We start from the raw sequence: 19204 nt of genomic DNA, 5'->3' as shown, positions 1-19204 counted from the left end.
CCCCGCGGTGTGGGCGGGGCCTCCGCGCCTCCGGCCAATCAGCGACCTCCACTTCCTTCCCTCTCACAGGGGCTCTCCCTCCCGCCCCCCCGCGCGCAGCCAATCGGCGCCGCCCGCCGAGCCCCGCCCCCACGTGGGCGGAGTGGGCGGGGCCACGCCGCGGGGTTGTTGGCGCGCCCCTCCCCTCGCTCCCCGCCGCGGCTCATGAATATTAATGAGCTGCCGCCCAATCGGGTGGCGCGGCGGCGGCAGCGCTTTGGTGACGCAACGGCCCCGCCTCCCGCGGGATTAATCTGCATATTCATGAGGTGGGCGGGGCGAGGCGCGGGCGTTTATAAGGCGCCGCCCCGCCAGGCTCGCCGTACATCGCGCTGAGGCTTTGAAGTGCTGTGTGGATCCCGTACCGCCCGCGCACCGGTGAGCGCCGCCGCGAGGGGCGGCCGCGACCGCGCCGCGCCGGGCCGGGGGTGGGCCGCGGCGAGCGCAGCCGCGTCCCAGGGGCGGAGGGCCGGGTCATAAGGGAGGCCGGGCCGCGGTGCCCGCCCCGCAGCGCGGTGTGGGCCGCGGGGACGGGGAGCGCGGCGGAGCTGGCCCGGCTGGGCCGTGTGTGGGGAAAGGGCCGCGGAGGGGGGAAAGGCGCGCACGGAAACAAAATGGCGACGGGGCCTGGGCCGTGCAAAATGGCGGCGGCGGGAAGGAGGGGGCGGCGCTGCGCAGGCGCGGCCGGCAGGGGGCGCAGCGGGACGCGCATGCGCGCTGGGCACCGGCGGGCGGGGAGCGGGACCGAGGGGTCCCACCGGGGGCTGCGGGGCTGGACCGGCCACGGGCCCTGCCGGGCCTGCGGGGAATGGGCCGTGCTGGGGGCGGCCTGGAGCGGCCCTGAGCCTCACGGCGGCCTGGGAGGGCGCTCAGCCATAACCAGCCTGAAGGAGGCCACCCCTGCCACATAAACTTGCGGCCTTAGTGGAAGCGTGAGGGGCCTCGTATGGCAGTGAGAGATCGTAACGTTGTTGTTGTTACAAGTGGCGTTAGGACGATGTAGTTTTTTGGGACCTCTTTGGGAATTTGTTTTTGAGTCGCTGACTCGGTTCTGCTGGTTTGGCAGGTCAGGATGGCATCAGACGAGGGAAAGCTCTTTGTCGGCGGGCTCAGTTTCGACACCAATGAGCAGTCGTTGGAGCAGGTCTTCTCTAAATACGGACAGATTTCGGAAGGTGAGACTGCAGAGCCAGGCTGGGATGCTTTCCGTTGGTTTGTTAAATTTTTCAGGTGCTGATGGTTGTTTTTTTTTCCCACTCTTCCTTTTCACAGTCGTGGTGGTGAAAGACAGAGAGACTCAGAGATCCAGAGGTTTTGGGTTTGTTACTTTTGAAAACATCGATGATGCAAAAGACGCGATGATGGCCATGAATGGGAAGGTGAGGAGGCCCTGGGGCTGATTCTTTATTTCCAGAAATGTAGGAAAAGATTTGGGAGAAACGTACTCCTATTCAGTTTGTATGGAAAAACAGATAAATGAGTCTTCTTAAAGGCTTAAAATAATCTGGCTACAGGAATTTATGAACGTGTTTAATACTTTGTACATGATACAAAAATACCATGATTTTACCTGTATAACTGTGAAATAGTGGAATTTTACAGGAATTCGTGTGTAATATGAATTACATGCAGGTTAAATACCGATTTATTTGTGGATTTGGCTTAGTTCTGACTGCAAATTAAACATTTATTTTGTAGGAACTTGTAAATTCTGGTAGTGCTTAAGTGATGGTGAAGCTTGTAACTCACTGCAAACATGCTTGGCTATTTAAATACGGGGTGGGCTAATTGTGGTTCTGTTCCAGTCCGTAGATGGGCGTCAGATCCGGGTGGACCAGGCTGGGAAATCCTCCGAGAACAGATCCCGAGGCTACAGAGGGGGCTCCGCGGGGGGCCGGGGCTTCTTCCGCGGGGGCCGAGGCCGGGGCCGTGGCTTCTCCAGAGGTGAGAGTGTGTGGTTGACCTGCAGTGCCTGCAGGGAGTGGGTGTCCTTTATCAGAACCCTTAATTAATCCTTGTTTCCATGTTGCTCCAAGGAGGTGGAGACAGAGGCTATGGCGGCAGCAGGTTTGATTCCAGAAGCGGAGGCTATAACGGCTCCAGAGACTACTATAATAGCAGGTAAGGGTCTCTCCAGCACCTGGGGGGTGTGGGGGAGCTCTGCCAGCCCTGTTGGGTGTATAATCAGTAGAAAGAGCTAAGCAGGTGCTGTTTGTCCCGCAGGAGTCAAGGTGGTTATGGAGACAGAAACTCGGGAGGCTCCTACAGAGACAGCTACGACAGTTACGGTAAGTTCCGCTTCGAGCGGGAGCGCTGAGTCTGTGTGTGCTGTAGGAGCTCTGAACCTGCTGAGCCTGAGCCTGGAGCCGGGGCAGGCTCAGGCTGTGGACGTGCTGGGAGATTCTAATTTAATGCATGTGCAGGAGTTGCTCGGATCTAAGGCAAAGCAAGTGTTAAAAGGTTGTTCCTGGAGCCCAAACTCGGCTGCCCTTACGCTCTGACCCGCGGGTGGGGGATCTCACAGTAGCCAAGTAGCAGTAGCCTCGGAATAATGCAAGGGAGTAAAATGCTGGAACTTGTCTTTGCTTCAGTGCCTTTACAATTGTGCCTGCTTCTTGTCCTCAGCTACACACAACGAGTAAAAATCCTTCCTGACTCAAGATCGTCCTTCCAATGGCTGTATTTATAAAGATTTTTGGAGCTTCGCTGAAATGGTTATTGTGTAGTACATCTACTTGTATTTTCACTTTTGTAGTATTATCAGTTCTGATCTTGTCAAACACAGCCTGGCAGCTTCTGAGGCAAGATGGTCTGATTAGACTGTCTTGGAGAAAGCTCTGCTTTCAAGTGGTTTTAATCTTTTTTGAAAGCACTTCAGATTTTATTTTGTCCTCCATGATGAGCCAAGGTGTTCCTTTTTTTTTTTTTTTTAAAGTTGGGGCCCCAATTCAGTTTCTTTTGAGCTAGAAAGGACCTTGAACCGATGTTCACTGGAAGCTGAACAAGCTGTGGACTATTTTATTTTTTTTTCCAAGTGCATTACCTTCGTCTTTTGTAACATTCCTTTAGTGTAGCAAGGTAGGAATGCGGCCTGGGTTCCGTTGGAAGGCAAACCACCTTGATATATCTAAAGAGAAACGTGCTTGTATGTTCAACCTGCATAACGGTATTTCTACTGTTGTAACGATGTAAATGACCCAGAACTAGACTTGCAAACTTACCATAAAGAGGTTCTTGAAAATGTTTATTTATATTGTCCTTTTTTACTGGAAGAAATATGCATATTCCATTGCTGTTGTATTTGAAGTGGTAAAGGATTCCTGTATACAGTTTTCTTTGGCTTTACGAAGCCTATTAAAAGACCGTCTGAAATGAACTCTGCTCCTGACATTTACATTTCATTGCACAACACAACCCTTGGAGACGAAGAACAGTCTGGGAGCGAGAGGAGAAGATTAGGGATAGTGGCAGAGCCAGCCAGACGATTGACCAGGTGCTGGAATTTAAACCTAAAATCAGTCTTGACATGTGAATTGGCCAACAAATTTCACATACAACAGTCAAACCTTCAAACTTGTCTAGAGGCTGAGGGTGTGTTAGGAGCAAAGTGCAGTCGGAATGTTAGGAAGGCTGGTGGATGTTTGCTCCAAAACCTGCTGTAGCTACACTGGGAAGCTGTAGAGAAGAGCCAGTGCTGTAGTCCCTGGGCTGTTCCCTGCGTGCCGAGCGCGTGTGCGATGTAGGGGAATGCCGGGCTTAGGTAGCTGTGTCATTGCTTACAAGTTCTAAGAATTCTTTGCTAGCAAATGGAAACTGCAGTGTCCTTGGAGAAAAGAAGTGTTGTGCCTCCAACAGAAACCTCTGAGACGAGAGCTGCTCTCTTGGCTAGTTCATATGTGGAAATAGTCCTGTAATTCGAGGTAACTCCTTTTGCTCATGTCCGCATCCTTCCTCTTGTTGAGAGCTCATTTGAAAGTCTAATGTACCTGTGAAATATTCCTTTTGACAATTTTGGTCAGCTGCTGGAAAAACATTTAACCCATGATGCCGTATGCAACCTTTGGCTTGTGGCACACCTTGGGTTCCACAGATCAGAGTTGGGCATGCAGCCGTGTCTTGCTGTAGGTACGGAAGCAAGATGGGAACGAACTCCCTGACTCGATATGTGTTCATCTATTGAGACTCTTCCTAGACTTCATTAAGTTGCTCACTTTAATTGTAGCTTTCTTTGCCATCCTACTTGTTGCCATTAACTTTTTCCCATGGCCCACACTTCCTAAGCAGCCATGTCCAAGTGTTAACTCTCTGCTTAGGGATCCAATCCATGGGCTGGCTGAGCACGGGCAGCAGCCGGCCCGGAACAGTTTTCCCAGACTGTGCTTTGTGGTGTGATGGGTTCAGCGATGGCTTGTGAGACCCTCGTTACGCTGTGAGCTGTGTGGGGGAGGTGGGGGACGTGCAGCCTCTGCCCGACCTTCCTGTTAATGCTTCTGTGCTTTGGCAGGCTGAAGGGACCAGGGCCATGGCTCGGAGCCTGAGCGGATCCTGAGGGAGCAGAGCTGCATTCCAGGGATGCAAGACTGAATTAGCCAACCAGGTAACGTCCATCCGTCCATCCCTAACCCATCCCTGACCAGGATGGACATCCCTAACCCCCTAACTAACCCTGAGCTTTTCCTGACCCCTGTTTCACAGCCCTCTGCTCTCAGTGGTGCAGTTAACCCTGTTTTGTGGGTCCCAATATCTTCATGCACCTTCCAATTCTCTGTGTTTTATTTCATTTCAGCACTGAAAGGCATCAGAGAAGACTGAGAAGGACAGACCCTGAGTGGGGAGATGAAGAGCCCAGAGCAGTGTGGTGGTGCTTATTTTTACATGGGTCAATTGAACAAGTCAATTAAGACAGAATAAAATACTGGAATGTGGAAAAAAAAAAGGCTCACAAATCTCTGTGGTACTTGTATGGAAAACAAGAATATTTTTGGCAAGAAACGTATTTATCTGGTGGACAGCCCAGTTCAGGGCACAGAGCACTCCAGTGCTGTGGTGGTTGGGGCTCTAAGCAGATTGATGGCTGATCTTCATGAGAAAACAAGGTCTTTTTTCTGGTTAAATCCCAAAAATGTGGCAGCTCAATACTTAGTAGGATTTAGCTTGGGAGAGACTGACACTTCATGGCAGTGTGAGAGGCACTGAGTTGCTGATGGTCTCACCTGCTCCTGCCTGTTATTTTTTTTTGTGTTAACAGTTGTTTGGTTTGTCCTGCCTTTTTTTCCCCTTTTTTTCCAGCTGAAAAAGGACTCCTTGCACATCATTTCCCAGGAATAATAAGAGCCCCCAGAGCTCTGGGGACATTGTTGTCTGCAGGGTTGCTCTGTTGAGTTCTCACTTCCCAAAATGTTTTTTAACCTTTTTTCAAAGTGTCTTCAAAGCATTAAAAAAAAATCAGTGACACACTTCTGTGGCTTGCATGGAACAATTAACTAGTGAGGATTTTTGCATGTTAATGGAGGAGGATATAAAGTATAACAGATCAAGATCTTGTAGAGCCTTTGTGATAAAAATGCACTCAGGTGAGGTTTAAGCCAATTGAAACTGAAAATACATAGAAATAATGTTTTGTAAGGCCTCCCTGAATAGGATGCTTAAATGCTGGTAGAAATAATATGTACAAAAATAGACCCCGTGTGGAGGTGCTGTTATTTTTGGCATTGCTAATTACATCACTGCATTAATGGTGCCTTGTGTGGATGGGTGAGGGAATTGGTGGACGTGGAGCTCAGTGACATCCTCGGGAATGTGTTTGGGTGCCCAGGGGGCTGATCTGACATTGGTCTGACCCAGATTTAACCAAAATGACTTTTTTCAAGTCCTGTGTGGCCTTTGAGCCCTTCCCCGAGGGAAATCTGGGAGCAGAGTTGGTGTCCAGGGCAGTGACAGATCCTGGTCAGCCTGCAGTGCCTGTGGAGGAACAAAAAAGGTGGTTAGAAACGCTCAAAATGATCTTTTTTCCAGCAGTGTTCACCCCGGGGTGGGGATGGCCCGTCATTGTGAGGGAATGAGGGCCCTGAGGGGGGAAAGGACGACTCTGAGGGGGAAATGGTGGTTTTGAGGGAGAAATGACAACTCTCGGAAAAATTAAATCCATCAAGGAGCAATGGTGGCCCTGGGGGAGGGAGGGAGGACGGACGACCCTGAGGGGAAAAGGCTGCCCTGAGGGTCTTTCTGTGAGGGGAAATTGATGGCCCCGAGGGAGAAATGATGCCCTGAGGGGGCACTGGAGGCCATGAGGAAGGAAAAGTGACCCTGATAGGAAAATGGCAGGTCTGAGGGAGAGGGTCTTGCTGTGAGGGGGAAATGGCGGCCCCGAGGGAGCTGTGAGGGCCCTGAGCGGGGAAGGGCGACCCTGAGGGGAAAATGGCGGCTCTGAGGGACGGGGCCTCGCCGTGAGGGAGAAATGGCGGCGGCCGTGAGGGGACAAACGATCCTAAGGGCAAAATACCGGCCCTGCCGGTCTCTCTGAGGGCGTCATGGCCGGCCCGGAACGCCGCAGCCCCGGAACCCGCGAGCGGCTCCGCGGGGCCCGGGCGGTGCCTACGCCGAGCGCACCGTCCCGGCGCCTTCCGTCGCTCCCGCTCCGCTCCCGGCCCGGCCATGCCACGGCTGCTCCTCATCCTTCTCTTCATCCTCCTCCTGCACCTCGGCCGAGGCGCCGCTCCCGCCGCCCCCGGCCCGGGGAACAGCACGGAGGCGCCGCGGGCCACCGCGGGGAACGGGACGCGGCCGTCGCCATCGCCGGAGACGCGGCGGCCGCCGGGGCCGGGGCTGCTGTCGGGGCCGGGGCTGCCGGTGCTGCGGCGGGCGGTGTATGTGCTGAGCGCGCTGTCGGCGCTGGCCGCGCTCTACTTCGTGCTGCGGGCGGTGCGGTGAGTGCGGCGGGGGCGGCACCGCCAGCGGGGCTGGGGCTGAGCTGAGTCTGGGTCCCTGTCCCTGTCCCTGCTGGTCCTGGTCCTGCTCTTCCCTGTCCCAAAGCTGGGTCCCTGTCCCTGCTGGTCCCGGTTTCTGGTGTTTCCTGTCCCGGGGTTGTGTCTCTGTCCCTGCTGGCCCCGGTCCTGCTGTTCCCTGTCCCCGTCATGGTGTTCCCATCGTGGTCCTGCTGTTCCCTGTCCCGAGGCTGTGTCTGTGTCCCTGTCCCTGCTGGTCCTGGTTTTTGGTGTTCCTTGTCCCGGGGTTGTGTCCCTGTCCTTGCTTGTCCCATCCCGGGGCTGTATCTGTGTCTCTGTTGGTCCTGGTGTTTGATGTTCCCTGTCCCGGGGCTGTGTCCGTGTCCCTGCTGGTCCCAGTCCTGGTGTTCCCTGTCCCGGTGTTCCCTCTCCCTGATGGTCCCGGTTTTTGGTGTTCACTGTCCCCGGGTTGTGTCTCTGTCCCTTCTGGTCCCAGTTCTGCTGGTCCCAGTCCTGCTATTCCGTCCCGGGTCTGTGTCCCTGTCCCTGCTGCTCCGGGTCCTGCTATTCCCTGTCCCAGTCATGGTGTTCCCATCCCGAGGCTGTGTCTGTGTCTCTGTTGGTCCTGGTGTTTGATGTTCCCTGTCCCGGGGCTGTGTCTTTGTCCCTGTTGGTCCTGGTGTTCCCAGTCCAAGGGCTGTGTCCCTGCTTGTCCTGATTCCTGGTTCCCCTTGGCCAGGTCTGTGTCCCTGCCATTCCTGGTTACTGTTCTCCATGTCCTGGGGCTGTGTCTGTGCTTATCCTGGTGCTGGTGTCACTGCCCCAATCCCAGACTTGGTCTCCCAGTTCTCCTGTGCTCCTGCTTGCCCCAATCCCAGTGTCCCTGGCCTGGGGTTCTGCCCTGTTTGCCCCAGTCCTGATTCCCCCCATCTGGAATGTGTCCCTGCTTGTCCTGGTCCCAATTATCCCAGTCCCTGTCCTCGTGGCTGTGTCCCTGCCAGCCCCAGTCCTTATCTGGGTTCCCCTGGACCCTGTCACAGTGTCCCCTGTCCCTTCTGGACCCTGTCACAGTGTCCCCTGTCCCTTCTGTCCCTTATCACAGTGTCCCCTGTCCCTTGTCCCGGAGCTGTGCCCTTCCCTGCCTCAGACCCCTCCTAATCCCAGAGCTTGATCCCATTTTCCCTGGATCCCCCTTCCCTCCCTCCCTCTACCGTCTGGTGCTCTGCTCCTGGTGCATCCCTTTGGCATCCAGAACGCTGCTGTAAGTCCACACTGCTGTTAATTACCTGGGGGTAATTAGTGACAATAAACCATCTCCTGTTCATCCCATTGGTTCTGCCCTTTGGCTCGGATCCACCCCGTGTCCCTGCAGTGGGACAGCAGCTCCCTGTCCCCTCCCTGTCCCCCAGCCCCAGGCCTGAGGGCCCTAGAAACGAGCCCTGGACCCATTGCAGGTTGAAGAAGCCCCAGAAGAAGTACGGGCTGCTCTCCAGCCACGACGAGAACATCGAGCTGGGCTCCCTGGACAGCGACGAGGACACCGTGTTCGAGACGCGCAACCTCAGGCGGTAAGGGAGGGTTTGGTGTGGTTTGTGTGCTTTGTGTGTTTCTCTTTTCCTCACAAGGGGCTGAGGCTCCTTTCCTAAAGCCGTGGGAGCTTTGGCACGGCTCCTACAAACAGATCTGCATAAATTAAACGCCCGTGTGTGGTCTCTCTGTTGGCACATGGATTTAACTCACTCTCCCTCGTTTTCTCACCCAGAAAGGTCTCACTGACAGGGATGTCCCTGGGTAATTTAGACACTGCTGCGGGGTCACGGGGCTGTTGGAGGGAGAGGCAGCCTTTGTGCCCAGTCTGAGCTTCCCTGTGTTAGAGAGGAAAACAAAAATTCCTGTATTTTTCAGTTTAGGAGCTGCTTCCAAGTCATATCACAGTTCAAACTCCCATCGGGTAATCCATTCCTGCTTTCCCAGCAATGTGCTTACATCTCACAAGTTCAGTTTCTGGGAAGGGTCTTGTAAGCTGAGGAGGGATGTCAGCTCAAGGAATGTCACCTCGGCAGCTGCCCAGTCCCTCAGCTCCCCCTGTCACACTGTCCATGCTCCCTCTGATTTTTGGCTGTCTCCTTTTTTCCAGATGACTCAGGACCAGAGGCACCAACTGCCTGGACTGATGGAGGGTCCAAGCCCAGTGGCATCTCCAGTGCTCAAGTTTTATATCTGCTTACAGTGACTATTAATTAACAATTCAAACCCTTCCATAGCTGGGGCAGGGGAAAGGGGACCAAATCTGTTTTCTTCTCATGCATTTTTGGTGATATTTCTGGGGAGAGACGGAACTGAGGTGCTTTGGGAGCTGTTCACAGCACGGGGAAGTGCTGAGATGATGATCCTGGGAAGATGCTCAGCATGTAAAACTGGAGCTCTGGTCCATGCCGACGGTGTTGGGTTTTCAGGGTGCTCATATCCCTCTCTCCCAGACCTGGGGATCACCTGGAAGCATCAGATGAGCGGATTCCTTTTCCAGACTGATCCTTTTTCCTTCATGCAATATCAGGTTACTTCTTTGGGAAGTGTCTCTGTATTGAGCTCCAGCCTGGAGGAGCTGGGAGAGCTCTCGGTGTCTGTTACACAAACGGGGTGGGAGTGTGATAGTCCAGGCAAAACACCTTTAGGAATGAGTTAAATGAGTTCAACTGTGCAGGATTAGGAGTTACACAGATAATCCGGGTCATTTGTGGGTTTACAGACGTGTTTACAAATGAAAGGGGCCATTAACCAAAGGAATATTTCTCCAGAAGAGCCACAGCTGTGGGGTCTGTGGGGCTGGGAGTGCCTGGACTGTTCTGCCCAGCCCAAGTCTTGTGCTCCCCAGGGACACGTGTGTGACACCAGGGACACGTGTGACATCTGCCAAGGTCTGTGTTTTGAGACACCTGAGGAAGAGCCAGGTGTGAGGGGGACCACCTGAACTGCAGGAATGAGGAACGTTCCAGAGCAGCTGATGACTGGAAAAGGGGGACCCCAAACCCTTCTGGCTGTGGGTCAGGATAATGCTGACTGTGAGTTATCTCCTTTCAAGGGTACTGGAGTCTCACTCCATTGCTGATACTCAATTGGGATCTTTCCTGCAACCCATTGTGTGGGTGTTTGGGATTTGATTGTGTAGGACCAAAGGTGAATGTGTCAGGAGGAGGTTGTTGGGTGGATCTGCTGCTAAAACAGTGAAAACTGCTTGCCAAGTGCTCCTGTCTGTGGCCCTTCCTTGGAAACTGTGTCAAGGCGTCCTTAAATCCCACTTCCACCCCAAGCTGGCAGTGCCTTTGTCTGGAGCCCCTGCGGGCAGGGAGGTCCCTGAGTCACCTCTAAGGTGAATATTGAGAATGTCTTTGGAATGTCTTTGGCTCCTTTCCTTTGATTTGCAAATTCCCTGCGAATCAGGGGGAACAGCTGACTCTGGAAGAGGGGACTGAGGGGAGTGTTGGGGTCTGGCAGCTGCTCCGGGATCCCCTAAGGCAGAGGAGGGAGTGCTGGGATCCTGGTGGGATCCTGGTGGGATCTTGGTGGGATCCTGTGCGAGGGGCCGTGTTTTTCTGAGCAGGGAATGGTGTGGGGCAGGTAACAAGGTCCCTGTGCTGTGCCACCTGGGAAGGAGATGGAGTTGCCAGCCTGGAATCTCTGTACCACATCCATGTTTTCAGAGTCCCACTGGCTGCTTTTAGAGGGGTGAAGGGCACAGAGGTGCTTGTGGGGCTGCAGCATTGCTGTCCCTGCTGCTCTGGTCCTGTTTGAGCTGTGATCAGTGATCTGTGAGGCTGCTCCCATTCTCCTCCTGCCCCTTGGCAGAATTTGGCATCTGGATTTGCCCTTTGCCCTGCTCTGAGTTGTTGGAGGTGTTTTCTTAGAGGAGAAAACCAAGATGCTGATGACAGACCTGAGACTCCTTGGAGGACAAATCCAATGCTCAGCATGATCCCATTTCTCTTGGAAGAATCAGCTGGATCTGTCACTTGTCCTCTCATTGTGGAGCACTGTGGGCAGTGCCAGACTAGGGGAGGTGTTTTTGGGGTGAATCTTGCAAATAACAGCAGTTCTGAACATCTCATGTTATTTTTCCATAAAGGAGCAGTTCAGGTGTTAATTCAGTGACTGTTTTGGTTCCTTTGTGTGTATTTGATGCCCTTGTTGGTCTCTTTGCACAGTTTGGATCTTCCAGCAGTTTTTTGGACTAAACACAGGGATGTGAACTGAGCCCCCTGTGCTCTGAGCACCTGGGAGGGACCCTGTGCCTGGTCCTGGGCAGGCTGAGGCCCCACCAGACAATGCTGCACTTTTCTTACTGTGGAATGAATCAGGGTGTTGGTGGGAGGCTCCATGTCCCTGTTGGTCTGCAGGATTCTTGCCCATCCTGGCCAAAAGGAGCCAAAATGGCTCCAAACATTCGCTGTTGTTTAAGCCAAAGCTGAATTTCCTAAGTTTACATAATCCCCTCTCTGCTCTTGGAGGCTTTGTAGGATGCTCTGCTGTGGGTGTTGACCTGTCCAAACCAACTGGGCCCTCCTGGGTTAATGGGATTGACAGGGATCTCACCATGTGCTCCAGTTGTGTTGCCACGCCTGGAATGGGATCTGCAGCACCGGGAGGTGCTGAGAGAGGGGCCCATGGTGGGAGTGGGTGCCATGAAGTCAATAAACAGCCCTTGAGAATGTTGTTTGAGCTCCACAGGGAGCAGCTCCTGTTTCATCCTCCTGTGGAATCACTGATTTATCTTTAAGCAGCCACCAGCCCTGTATCCATTGATGGTTTTTCTGTTCCTGCAGCATCCCCTCCCTTGCATCTGGAACACATGGAATAAAGCATTCCAGCCCACCTCTCCCTCCGTGGCACGTGCCTGGCCCAGCCTGTGGGTCGGGGCTGCTGTGGTGGCTTCATGGATTTAGGGAGTTTTCTCCCTGCCCTGCTCCCTCTCACAGGGCAGTGACTGTCCCCACTCCTGCTCTGGAAGAGTCCAAGGTCAGGCTGGAAAAGGCTCAGAGCAGCCTGGTCTAGTGGAAGAAGTTCCTGTTTGTGGCAGGGAGTGGGACTGGATGAGCTTTAAGGTCCCTTCCAAGCCAAACTATTCTGGGATTCCATGATTCTTTGATTATCTCTGTGTTGGTTTCAATTTTCTGGAGTCTCCTCCCTTTCCCTGCTCCTTGTTCTCGCATTAATTCAGATTCTTGTACAGAAAACCAAGTACAGTCTCTGCCAGGGCTGTTGTGGCCTCTCCACAGCAGAAGAACCAAAGTTATAGGGTTTTTTTAGTTGGGAGCAGGGAAGGAGAGACGGTTCCCTGGATCATGGAATCATGGAATCTCCTGAACTGGAAGGGACCCACAAGGATCACCAAGTTCAACCCCTGGCCCTGCACAGACACCCTCAAATCCCACCATGTCCCTGTCTCATTGTCCAAATGCTCCTGGAGCTCTGGCAGCCTTGGGGCTGTGCCCACTGGGGAGCCTGGGCAGTGCCCCTGACCATGATCTGGGGGAAGAGCCTTTTCCTAAAACCCAACCTAACCCTGTCCTGGCACAGCTCCAGCCTTTCCCTCGGATCCTGTCCCTGGTCCCAGAGCAGAGATTGGAGCTGCTCAATCTGCAGACCCCCATGACTCTCCCTTCAGACTCCTCCAGGCTGAAATGGGAATGTCCTGGCTCCTCCCTGCAAGGAATTAGGCCCAGAACAAAACCAAGGGCGTTCCCTGCCTCTCACATCTGCTTCTCATCCACCCCATTCTGGTTCTGTGGATCAGTGACACTGAGAAATGAGAATCCATGTTCCCTGTGTCCCCCTCTGCCACCCTGCCCCAGGCCATGTCCCTCTGTCCTGCCTGCTCTGGTGCTGGAGCAGTCAGGGAGGGAAGGGGGTTTCATGTGCTCCCTGATTTACTCTCATTGCTGGTGGGTGTTCTGGGGGGGCAGCATGAGGGGCTGGGGCACAGGGGATCCCTGTAGATGGCACTCACAGACCAGACATGCAGCTGCCAGGGCACTGCCAGCACCTGGGGAAGCTGAAAATAAATCCTGGCGCCTTGAAAGGCAAATCTTCCACCGAGCAGCTGCCTTGGATGAGCTGGAAGTGCCCTTTGGGACCTCGGGGTGGGGAAGCAGCAGGTTTTGGGGTGACTCCTGGAGATCTGTGGGCCTGGGGAGGGTCTCTCCCAGTGGCATGTGAGGCTCTTGCCCTGGGGTTCACCTGACCCTGTCAGTACTTGTTTGGGAAGGAGTTTTTATGACTCTGGGAGTGAAAAGGTTTTGAGGTGCCCTGATTTGATGGAGCGGTGCCACCAGCTCCAGCACAGACATGAACACCCGGCCCTGCCCTCGGGGCACCAAGGCTGGGCCAAATCAACTGCAGTGCTAATGATTTGAGTGTTCCCTGTGCAGCAACATGGGCAGGACAACATCACCTTGTCAGGTTAGACGGGAAAATTCTTCCCCAAAAGAAAGGGATCCAGACTGGCACAGGCTGCCCAGGGCAGTGCTGGAGTCACCATCCCTGGAAGTGTTCAAAAAACTTGTGGATGTGGCCCTTAGGGACATGGTTTAGTGTTGGCCTTGGCAGTGCTGGGGGAATGGTTGGATTTCATGATCTTGGAGGTCTTTTCCAACCTAAACAATTCCATGATTCTGTTCTTTCCAGCTCTGTGTGGGAGCTGTAACAGTGCTCCTTCCTTTTCAGGCTCAGGGGGCTGATACCCCAATTAGCACTAATTACTGTGGCCTGTGGTGCTGGGCCAGCTGCAGCTGTGCTGTCCTCTCCCATCTTTCCATCCCTGTTCCTGCTCCCTGCCATCCCCTCTCCCCGAACTCTCTCTGGGAAGAGGCTCCGGCTGGCGCTGGCTGGGATTCCAGTCACAAACACAAGCTGGCGGCATGGATCTGCTCTGAATTTATTTTAAACTCGAGGTAAAGTGCTGTTGATGCTTTGGATGCAAATTTCCTTCTCTGGAATGGGAGCTGTGGGCTGGTGGAGTGCTGGGGGAGCTCTTTTGATTCCAGCAGCCTGTTTGCTGCTGTGGCTCCTCTTGCCGTGGAGTGCGAAATCACCGCAGAGGCACAGCCTGGGGGGGCACCAGGGCTGGCACAGAGAGAGAGCTCTTGTCGTGCTCCCTGTCCCCTGCTTTTAATGAGGGTTTATGTATCAAGTTGTGTTTTGGTTTTTTTAGTGTTATTGTGTGTGACAACAGTCTGTGTGTGATTTTTCTGGTCACTGTATGGGAGATGAGATGGTCCAAGTCCCACCAGTCCCCCAAGGAGGGAAAAGAGAGAGAGAGAGAATATTTATGAATAATATCTGCAGAAAAACAGAATGGGTGAAGGATCCATTCATGAATTCCAGAGTTTTTTGCCATGGTTTCCTGGTTTACTCCAGCACCAGACCTTGGTTTTAATAGGTGGCATTAACCAAGGCCAGGTTGGATGGGGCTTGGAGCAACCTGGGTTAGTGGAACTAACCCAGTGGGACTGGATGAGCAATAAGGTTCTCCCAACCCAAACTATTCCAGAATTACATCCATGGGCAGCTTTCTGGGCTGGGGATTGTCACTGTGAACATGTTGGGCTCTGAGTTCTCCTGGGGCCAAGCCCATGGTGGGTGAGAAGATGAGGGTGGCTGAGGGAACATGTGCCAAGTTGTGTCCTGTTTGTTGCTTGTACCCTCCCTGGGTGGTGCTGGGGACTTTGGGGTGACCATGGGTGGCTCTTGGAAGTGGAACTTCAGCTGCACTCAGAATTCCACCCCTGTGTCTCTCTGACCAGGATTGGATGGGCAGGTGTTTTTCTTCACCTTCATTCCATGGGCATCAGTGCTCCAAAATGTGTCTCTGGGTTGGTGTGGAATTGGGTGCATGTTGGAAAAGAAGCTGGGAATGTTTGAAAATCTGCTACAGAGTCTCTGATGTCTGTTCTGTTCCACTCAACAAAGCACCTCCACACAATGAGCAGATTCTCCTGTATTAGAAATTACCTTTACTTAGTTGGCTTTTTGTCTAAATCCTCCTTCTGATCTTTATTTTTTTCCCCTTCCATCATGGAAAGGTGAATGGAAGTGGCACTTCAGCCACCAAAGCCTTTCCTTTAGAATTGCTGGTTGTTTTTTGTTTTAAAAAATTTCCAAGGGGCTTTGCAGGGGAGGAGGAAGGAGCGCTCTCTTTTCAAGTGACTCTGGGGAATAAAAGTATAAAGGACAGGAATGATCAGAACTGTGTTGGCAACAGAACAATATTTTATTTTTGAGTACCAGAGCTAATTGGAGAAGGAATTCACACAACAATTTTTGCAATCTAAGGATGAGTAAACATGAAAGGGGCTCTGTGCTCCTGAACATGCTAATTTGGGGCTCTCTGTGTGTGAGGGGGGGGAAATGGCCTGAAGATTAAATTGGAGACAATGTCTTGGATGTTACACTCCAGTGTTTGCTTCTCAGGGCTGGATCAAAGTCATCAGCCAAAATCTGTGTCCAAGGATACCTGTTGGGGGGTTGGAACTTCAATGCACCTGCAGGGTGGAGTCCCAGAAAACAGGGATGTTGGGTCTGATTTGGTGGAAGCAGTTCCATGGGCCGTGGGATCTCTGTGGATCTGAACAGATCCTGGTTCAGCAGCGCTTGGAGAGGCCCTGCCCATGGTGGGATGTTTGCAGGCAATTACCAGACCCTTCAATTAGTGTTGGGATGTGGCACGTGGGGGGCTGGTGGGTTAGAGCTCATCACCAGGAGGTGGAACGGGGTGATCTCTGAGGTCCATCCCAATCCAAACCATCCTGGGATTCTTTGATCACCTATTCCCAGCCATTGTGGTGCCTGAGTGTGGAGAGGTTCGTAATGTCACTTCCAGTGCTGGCAAATGGAACTGAAATGACATTGAACTGGTGTGTGGACACAAACTCTGCCCAGCTCACGCCTCCTCACCCCCTTCCCTGCTGGAAGCATTTCCCAGTGCTGGAATGACTCCATGCTGCCGTGCTGGAGTCTGTGGGAACTGCTGATGGCAGCGCCTGGGAATCCTTGAGGTGCTCCCATCCACTGGCTACTGGGAGCCTGGAAATGGGAGTGTTGAGGTTTTCAGCCAGAAGGGCCCATTCCAGGGTCGTGCTCAGCCCCCTCAGAGCACCGTGAGGTTTGTCCTGATCCCAGTGAGCTGAGGGCAGAAGGTTTCCCTGGAGAGGCTCCAGAACCACCACGGAACATTCCCACCACCTCGATGTGCTGCTAATACGTTCCGGTGGTTAATTACTCTCTTTCTTTTAAAGAATAAAACCTCATGTACTTAAAATAATCCCAATTATTTCATTGTTCAGCCTGAGCTGAGCCCAACCGCCCCCGCTCCTGCAGAACTGCAGGAAAGGCTGTTCCTGACAGGGAAAACCTGATGGGCATTTAATGCCGAGAGCAGCAGCTGGGGGGGTTGAGGCTTTTGGGGGGCCACAGTGCTGCTCTACCTGCAAACCCACAGGTGTTTGTCCCGGGACATCCTGAGGATCATCGAGGCCAACTCCGGGTGATGTTGCAGCATCTGTTGTTATAGGACAAGGGGTGATGGATTTAAACTAAAAGTGGCTGGATTTAGACTTGGTTTAAAGAGGAAATCCTTCCCTGTGAGGGTGGGCAGGCCCTGGCACAGCTTGCCCAGAGAAGCTGTGGCTGCCCCATCTCTGGAAGTGTCCAAGGCCAGGTTGGACAGGGCTTGGAGCAACCTGTAATAGTTGAAGGTGTCCCTGCCTGTGGAACTGAATGATCTTTAAGTTCCCTTCCAACCCAAACCACTGGAGGATTCCATGATCTTGCTGAAATCCAGACTGGCAGTGCAGCCTGCGCGGGCTGGTGTGGCACTGTCTGCCAGGGACATCCTGGGGGAGCAGCTCCCTATGGAATGTTCTCCTGGAGGGATGGAGGGATGGCTGGGAAGCCTCATCATACAATGGGAACCCTCCAAACAGCCTGGCAGGACCGTGGGGCGCTGGGGGCACAGCAGGACTGGGGATGTGGCGCCTCAGACTCGCTGGTACCAGGATATGTTGGTATATTCTCATCCTTTTATTTTGCCAGTGTTATTTTAATCTGCTTTTCTCTCACATCAAACTCCTCTTTCTGCAGAACACAGAGAGGTATCAGGTTTGTGCCCTTTGTGATCGGTACCAAAGCGTTTTTCGATAGCGTGTTTTTCCTTTAGAACTGGAGGGTTTATCCCTGTGATAAGTTTAGCTTCGCCACAGTCATCATTTGGGCTTCTTGGCTGGCTCAGATGAGTGCAGGGAAAACGTTTCCCACGTTTCTTAGAGGAAGGAAAGGCTGAGTGTCCTCAGGAAGGTTCCCATTCCTGACACCTGGGCGTGTGCAGGTGTTACCTGGTGGCTCAGGCTGGTCTGGAGAGCAGCTCAGTTCAAATCAAAATCACCTTTTTCTTCCATCTGAAGTGGGCAGGAATGTCCCTGTGGCTTTATCAGACTTCAGATCAGGCTGTTCTTTGGCACCACTTCCAAAGTGGGTGATTTCCAGGAGTGGAAGTCCCCAGGAGCAACCTGGTTTTCCTGGGAGCTGCACAGTCGGAGAGAGCCCTTTCCTCCCAAAGCCCGAGTTTCCCACATAGAAAATAAAGTGTAGGGAACCTTTTTTTCAAACGAAGGAAAGATTAAGGCACAGCAAGAGCTGATTTGCCAAAGGGCACCCAAGGAAGCAGTGGTGGATCAGAGATGGAAGCAGAATCCTCAGCTCAGCCTGCGCCTTCCCCACCACTTTTTTCCTTCCCTGCTCCCTGGCTGCCCAGGTCTTAAGGGATAACCAGGACTTGGATTTCCATCCTCTTAAAAGAGGCAATTTAAGGAGCTTTCCATGGGAGCAGAGCCGCAGGTCACCTCCTCCTCACCACTGAAGATGTTTTTCTCCCCTTTTCTCCATCCTCGTGCTCCTTTAGAGCCTCTTTGCTCTCCTCTTTTCCCACTGCTTGGAGCCATTCTCCCAGCTTCAAAAGGTTTCCTAATTACCCTAATGAGGTCAGGAGAGACCAAACGCTTCTGTGACTTAAAACAGGGGTGGGAAGGGGTTGGGAGGGGGGAAATATCCCGACTGGTGCCTGTATGAGGTGTCGTGGGAAGGCAGTGTCTCCCCCTCCTCACGTTCCCTCCACCTTCCCATCTCCAGCAGAAAAAAAAAAAAAGAGAAATGTGGACAGAAGGTCTCAAATGTATCAAACAGCTTTTAAAAAGAAATTCCTTTTGCCTGTCAAAAGAACAAACAGATACACCAAAAACTGTCAGAATTAGTGTTGGAGTAATTGCAGCAGCTCTCCAAGGTTAATGCTCCATTAACGAGCAGCTCTCACGCAGCTAAAAGCCAGGACGAGACAGGTTGTCAAAGGCTTCCAGGAGATTAAAGCACCGCGTTCCCAGCCAAACTCTCCCGTGGATGTTGTTTGGGAGGGAGGGAAGGGGGATGTTTGTGGGGTGGGAGAATCACCAGCCCTGGCCTTGGCAGAGAATCACGACCTGGAGCCCAGGGAAGGTTTCCAGGCCTTGGTGAGGTCACAGCCCCTGGGCCATGGTCAGGTTTAAACACTCTAGGAATTATTTAGCATGTTTAGGCCGAGTTTAAAGCCTGTCCTGAGGGCAGCCCCAGCCCTGAGTCTATGTGGGATCCATTCTGGTCCCCGGGAGGAGTGGGAGTGGGGTGCTGAGGGCTCTAGCACCTCAGGAATAAATCCTGCCCAGGTTTCAGCCAGCCCATGAGGTTCCTGGTTAGCCCAGCATCTATTAGAACAGAATTGGGTCCTGGTTTCATCTCCAGGCCAGTGCAAGTCTCATTTAAATAGAACTGACCTTGATTTTTCTCTAGTGGAAAAAAGGAAAACCATTCCAACCTTCCAGTGAGGCAGCACTGGAAGCATCAGCCAGGAGGGTGTGATGGAGCAGTGCCAAGACCCAGTAGCAGCTTTGGGATCACCTTCCCACGTGGATCTGGGTGTTCAGCACCTTCCAGCACAGCAGTGACTGTTCATGGTGGTTGTGGCTCTGAGCTCAGGTTTTATAAAGCAGAGCTTGGCCCAGGAGTGTCATAACCCAGCAAAGGTGGAATTTTGGGGCTGTCCTGAGTAGGGCCTGGAGCTGGACACGATGATCCTTGTGGATCCCTTTCCACTAAGGTTATTCCATGATTCTGCAATTCTAAGGTGCATTTTGAGTGGGAAG

At 53.0% G+C, this 19204-nt stretch overlaps 2 protein-coding genes across 5 annotated transcripts; both read left to right on the top strand.

Annotated features, from left to right (window-relative positions):
* Positions 1 to 328: 328 nt before the first annotated feature.
* CIRBP (cold inducible RNA binding protein) lies at positions 329 to 4985 on the top strand. 3 transcript variants are annotated; one of them, XM_071578097.1, is made up of 8 exons: positions 329 to 417; positions 1106 to 1214; positions 1312 to 1418; positions 1845 to 1983; positions 2076 to 2160; positions 2263 to 2327; positions 4544 to 4636; positions 4826 to 4985. In XM_071578097.1, exons 2-7 carry the CDS (start codon positions 1112 to 1114, stop codon positions 4546 to 4548), a joined length of 504 nt encoding a protein of 167 aa, XP_071434198.1. In that variant the 5' UTR covers positions 329 to 417; positions 1106 to 1111; the 3' UTR covers positions 4549 to 4636; positions 4826 to 4985. The 3 variants fall into 3 exon arrangements, with proteins under 3 accessions (XP_071434198.1, XP_071434197.1, XP_071434196.1); XM_071578096.1 differs by lacking the exons at positions 4544 to 4636; positions 4826 to 4985 and adding an exon at positions 2665 to 3415; XM_071578095.1 differs by lacking the exons at positions 4544 to 4636; positions 4826 to 4985 and having other exon boundaries at positions 2263 to 3415.
* A 1525-nt stretch (positions 4986 to 6510) lies between these two features.
* FAM174C (family with sequence similarity 174 member C) lies at positions 6511 to 15422 on the top strand. Of its 2 annotated transcripts, none has more exons than XM_071578164.1 (3): positions 6511 to 6960; positions 8438 to 8551; positions 9121 to 15422. In XM_071578164.1, the coding sequence occupies exons 1-3, from the start codon at positions 6694 to 6696 to the stop codon at positions 9214 to 9216; spliced, it is 477 nt and encodes a 158-aa protein (XP_071434265.1). In that variant the 5' UTR covers positions 6511 to 6693; the 3' UTR covers positions 9217 to 15422. The 2 variants fall into 2 exon arrangements, with proteins under 2 accessions (XP_071434265.1, XP_071434266.1); XM_071578165.1 differs by having other exon boundaries at positions 6512 to 6965; positions 9121 to 9209.
* Positions 15423 to 19204: the final 3782 nt, after the last annotated feature.

This window comes from Pithys albifrons, chromosome 27, assembly GCF_047495875.1.
Source record: "Pithys albifrons albifrons isolate INPA30051 chromosome 27, PitAlb_v1, whole genome shotgun sequence".
Lineage (NCBI taxonomy): Eukaryota > Metazoa > Chordata > Aves > Passeriformes > Thamnophilidae > Pithys > Pithys albifrons.
The sequence above is the reverse complement of the archived record's forward strand: the minus strand, read 5'-3'. Positions and strand labels throughout refer to the sequence as shown.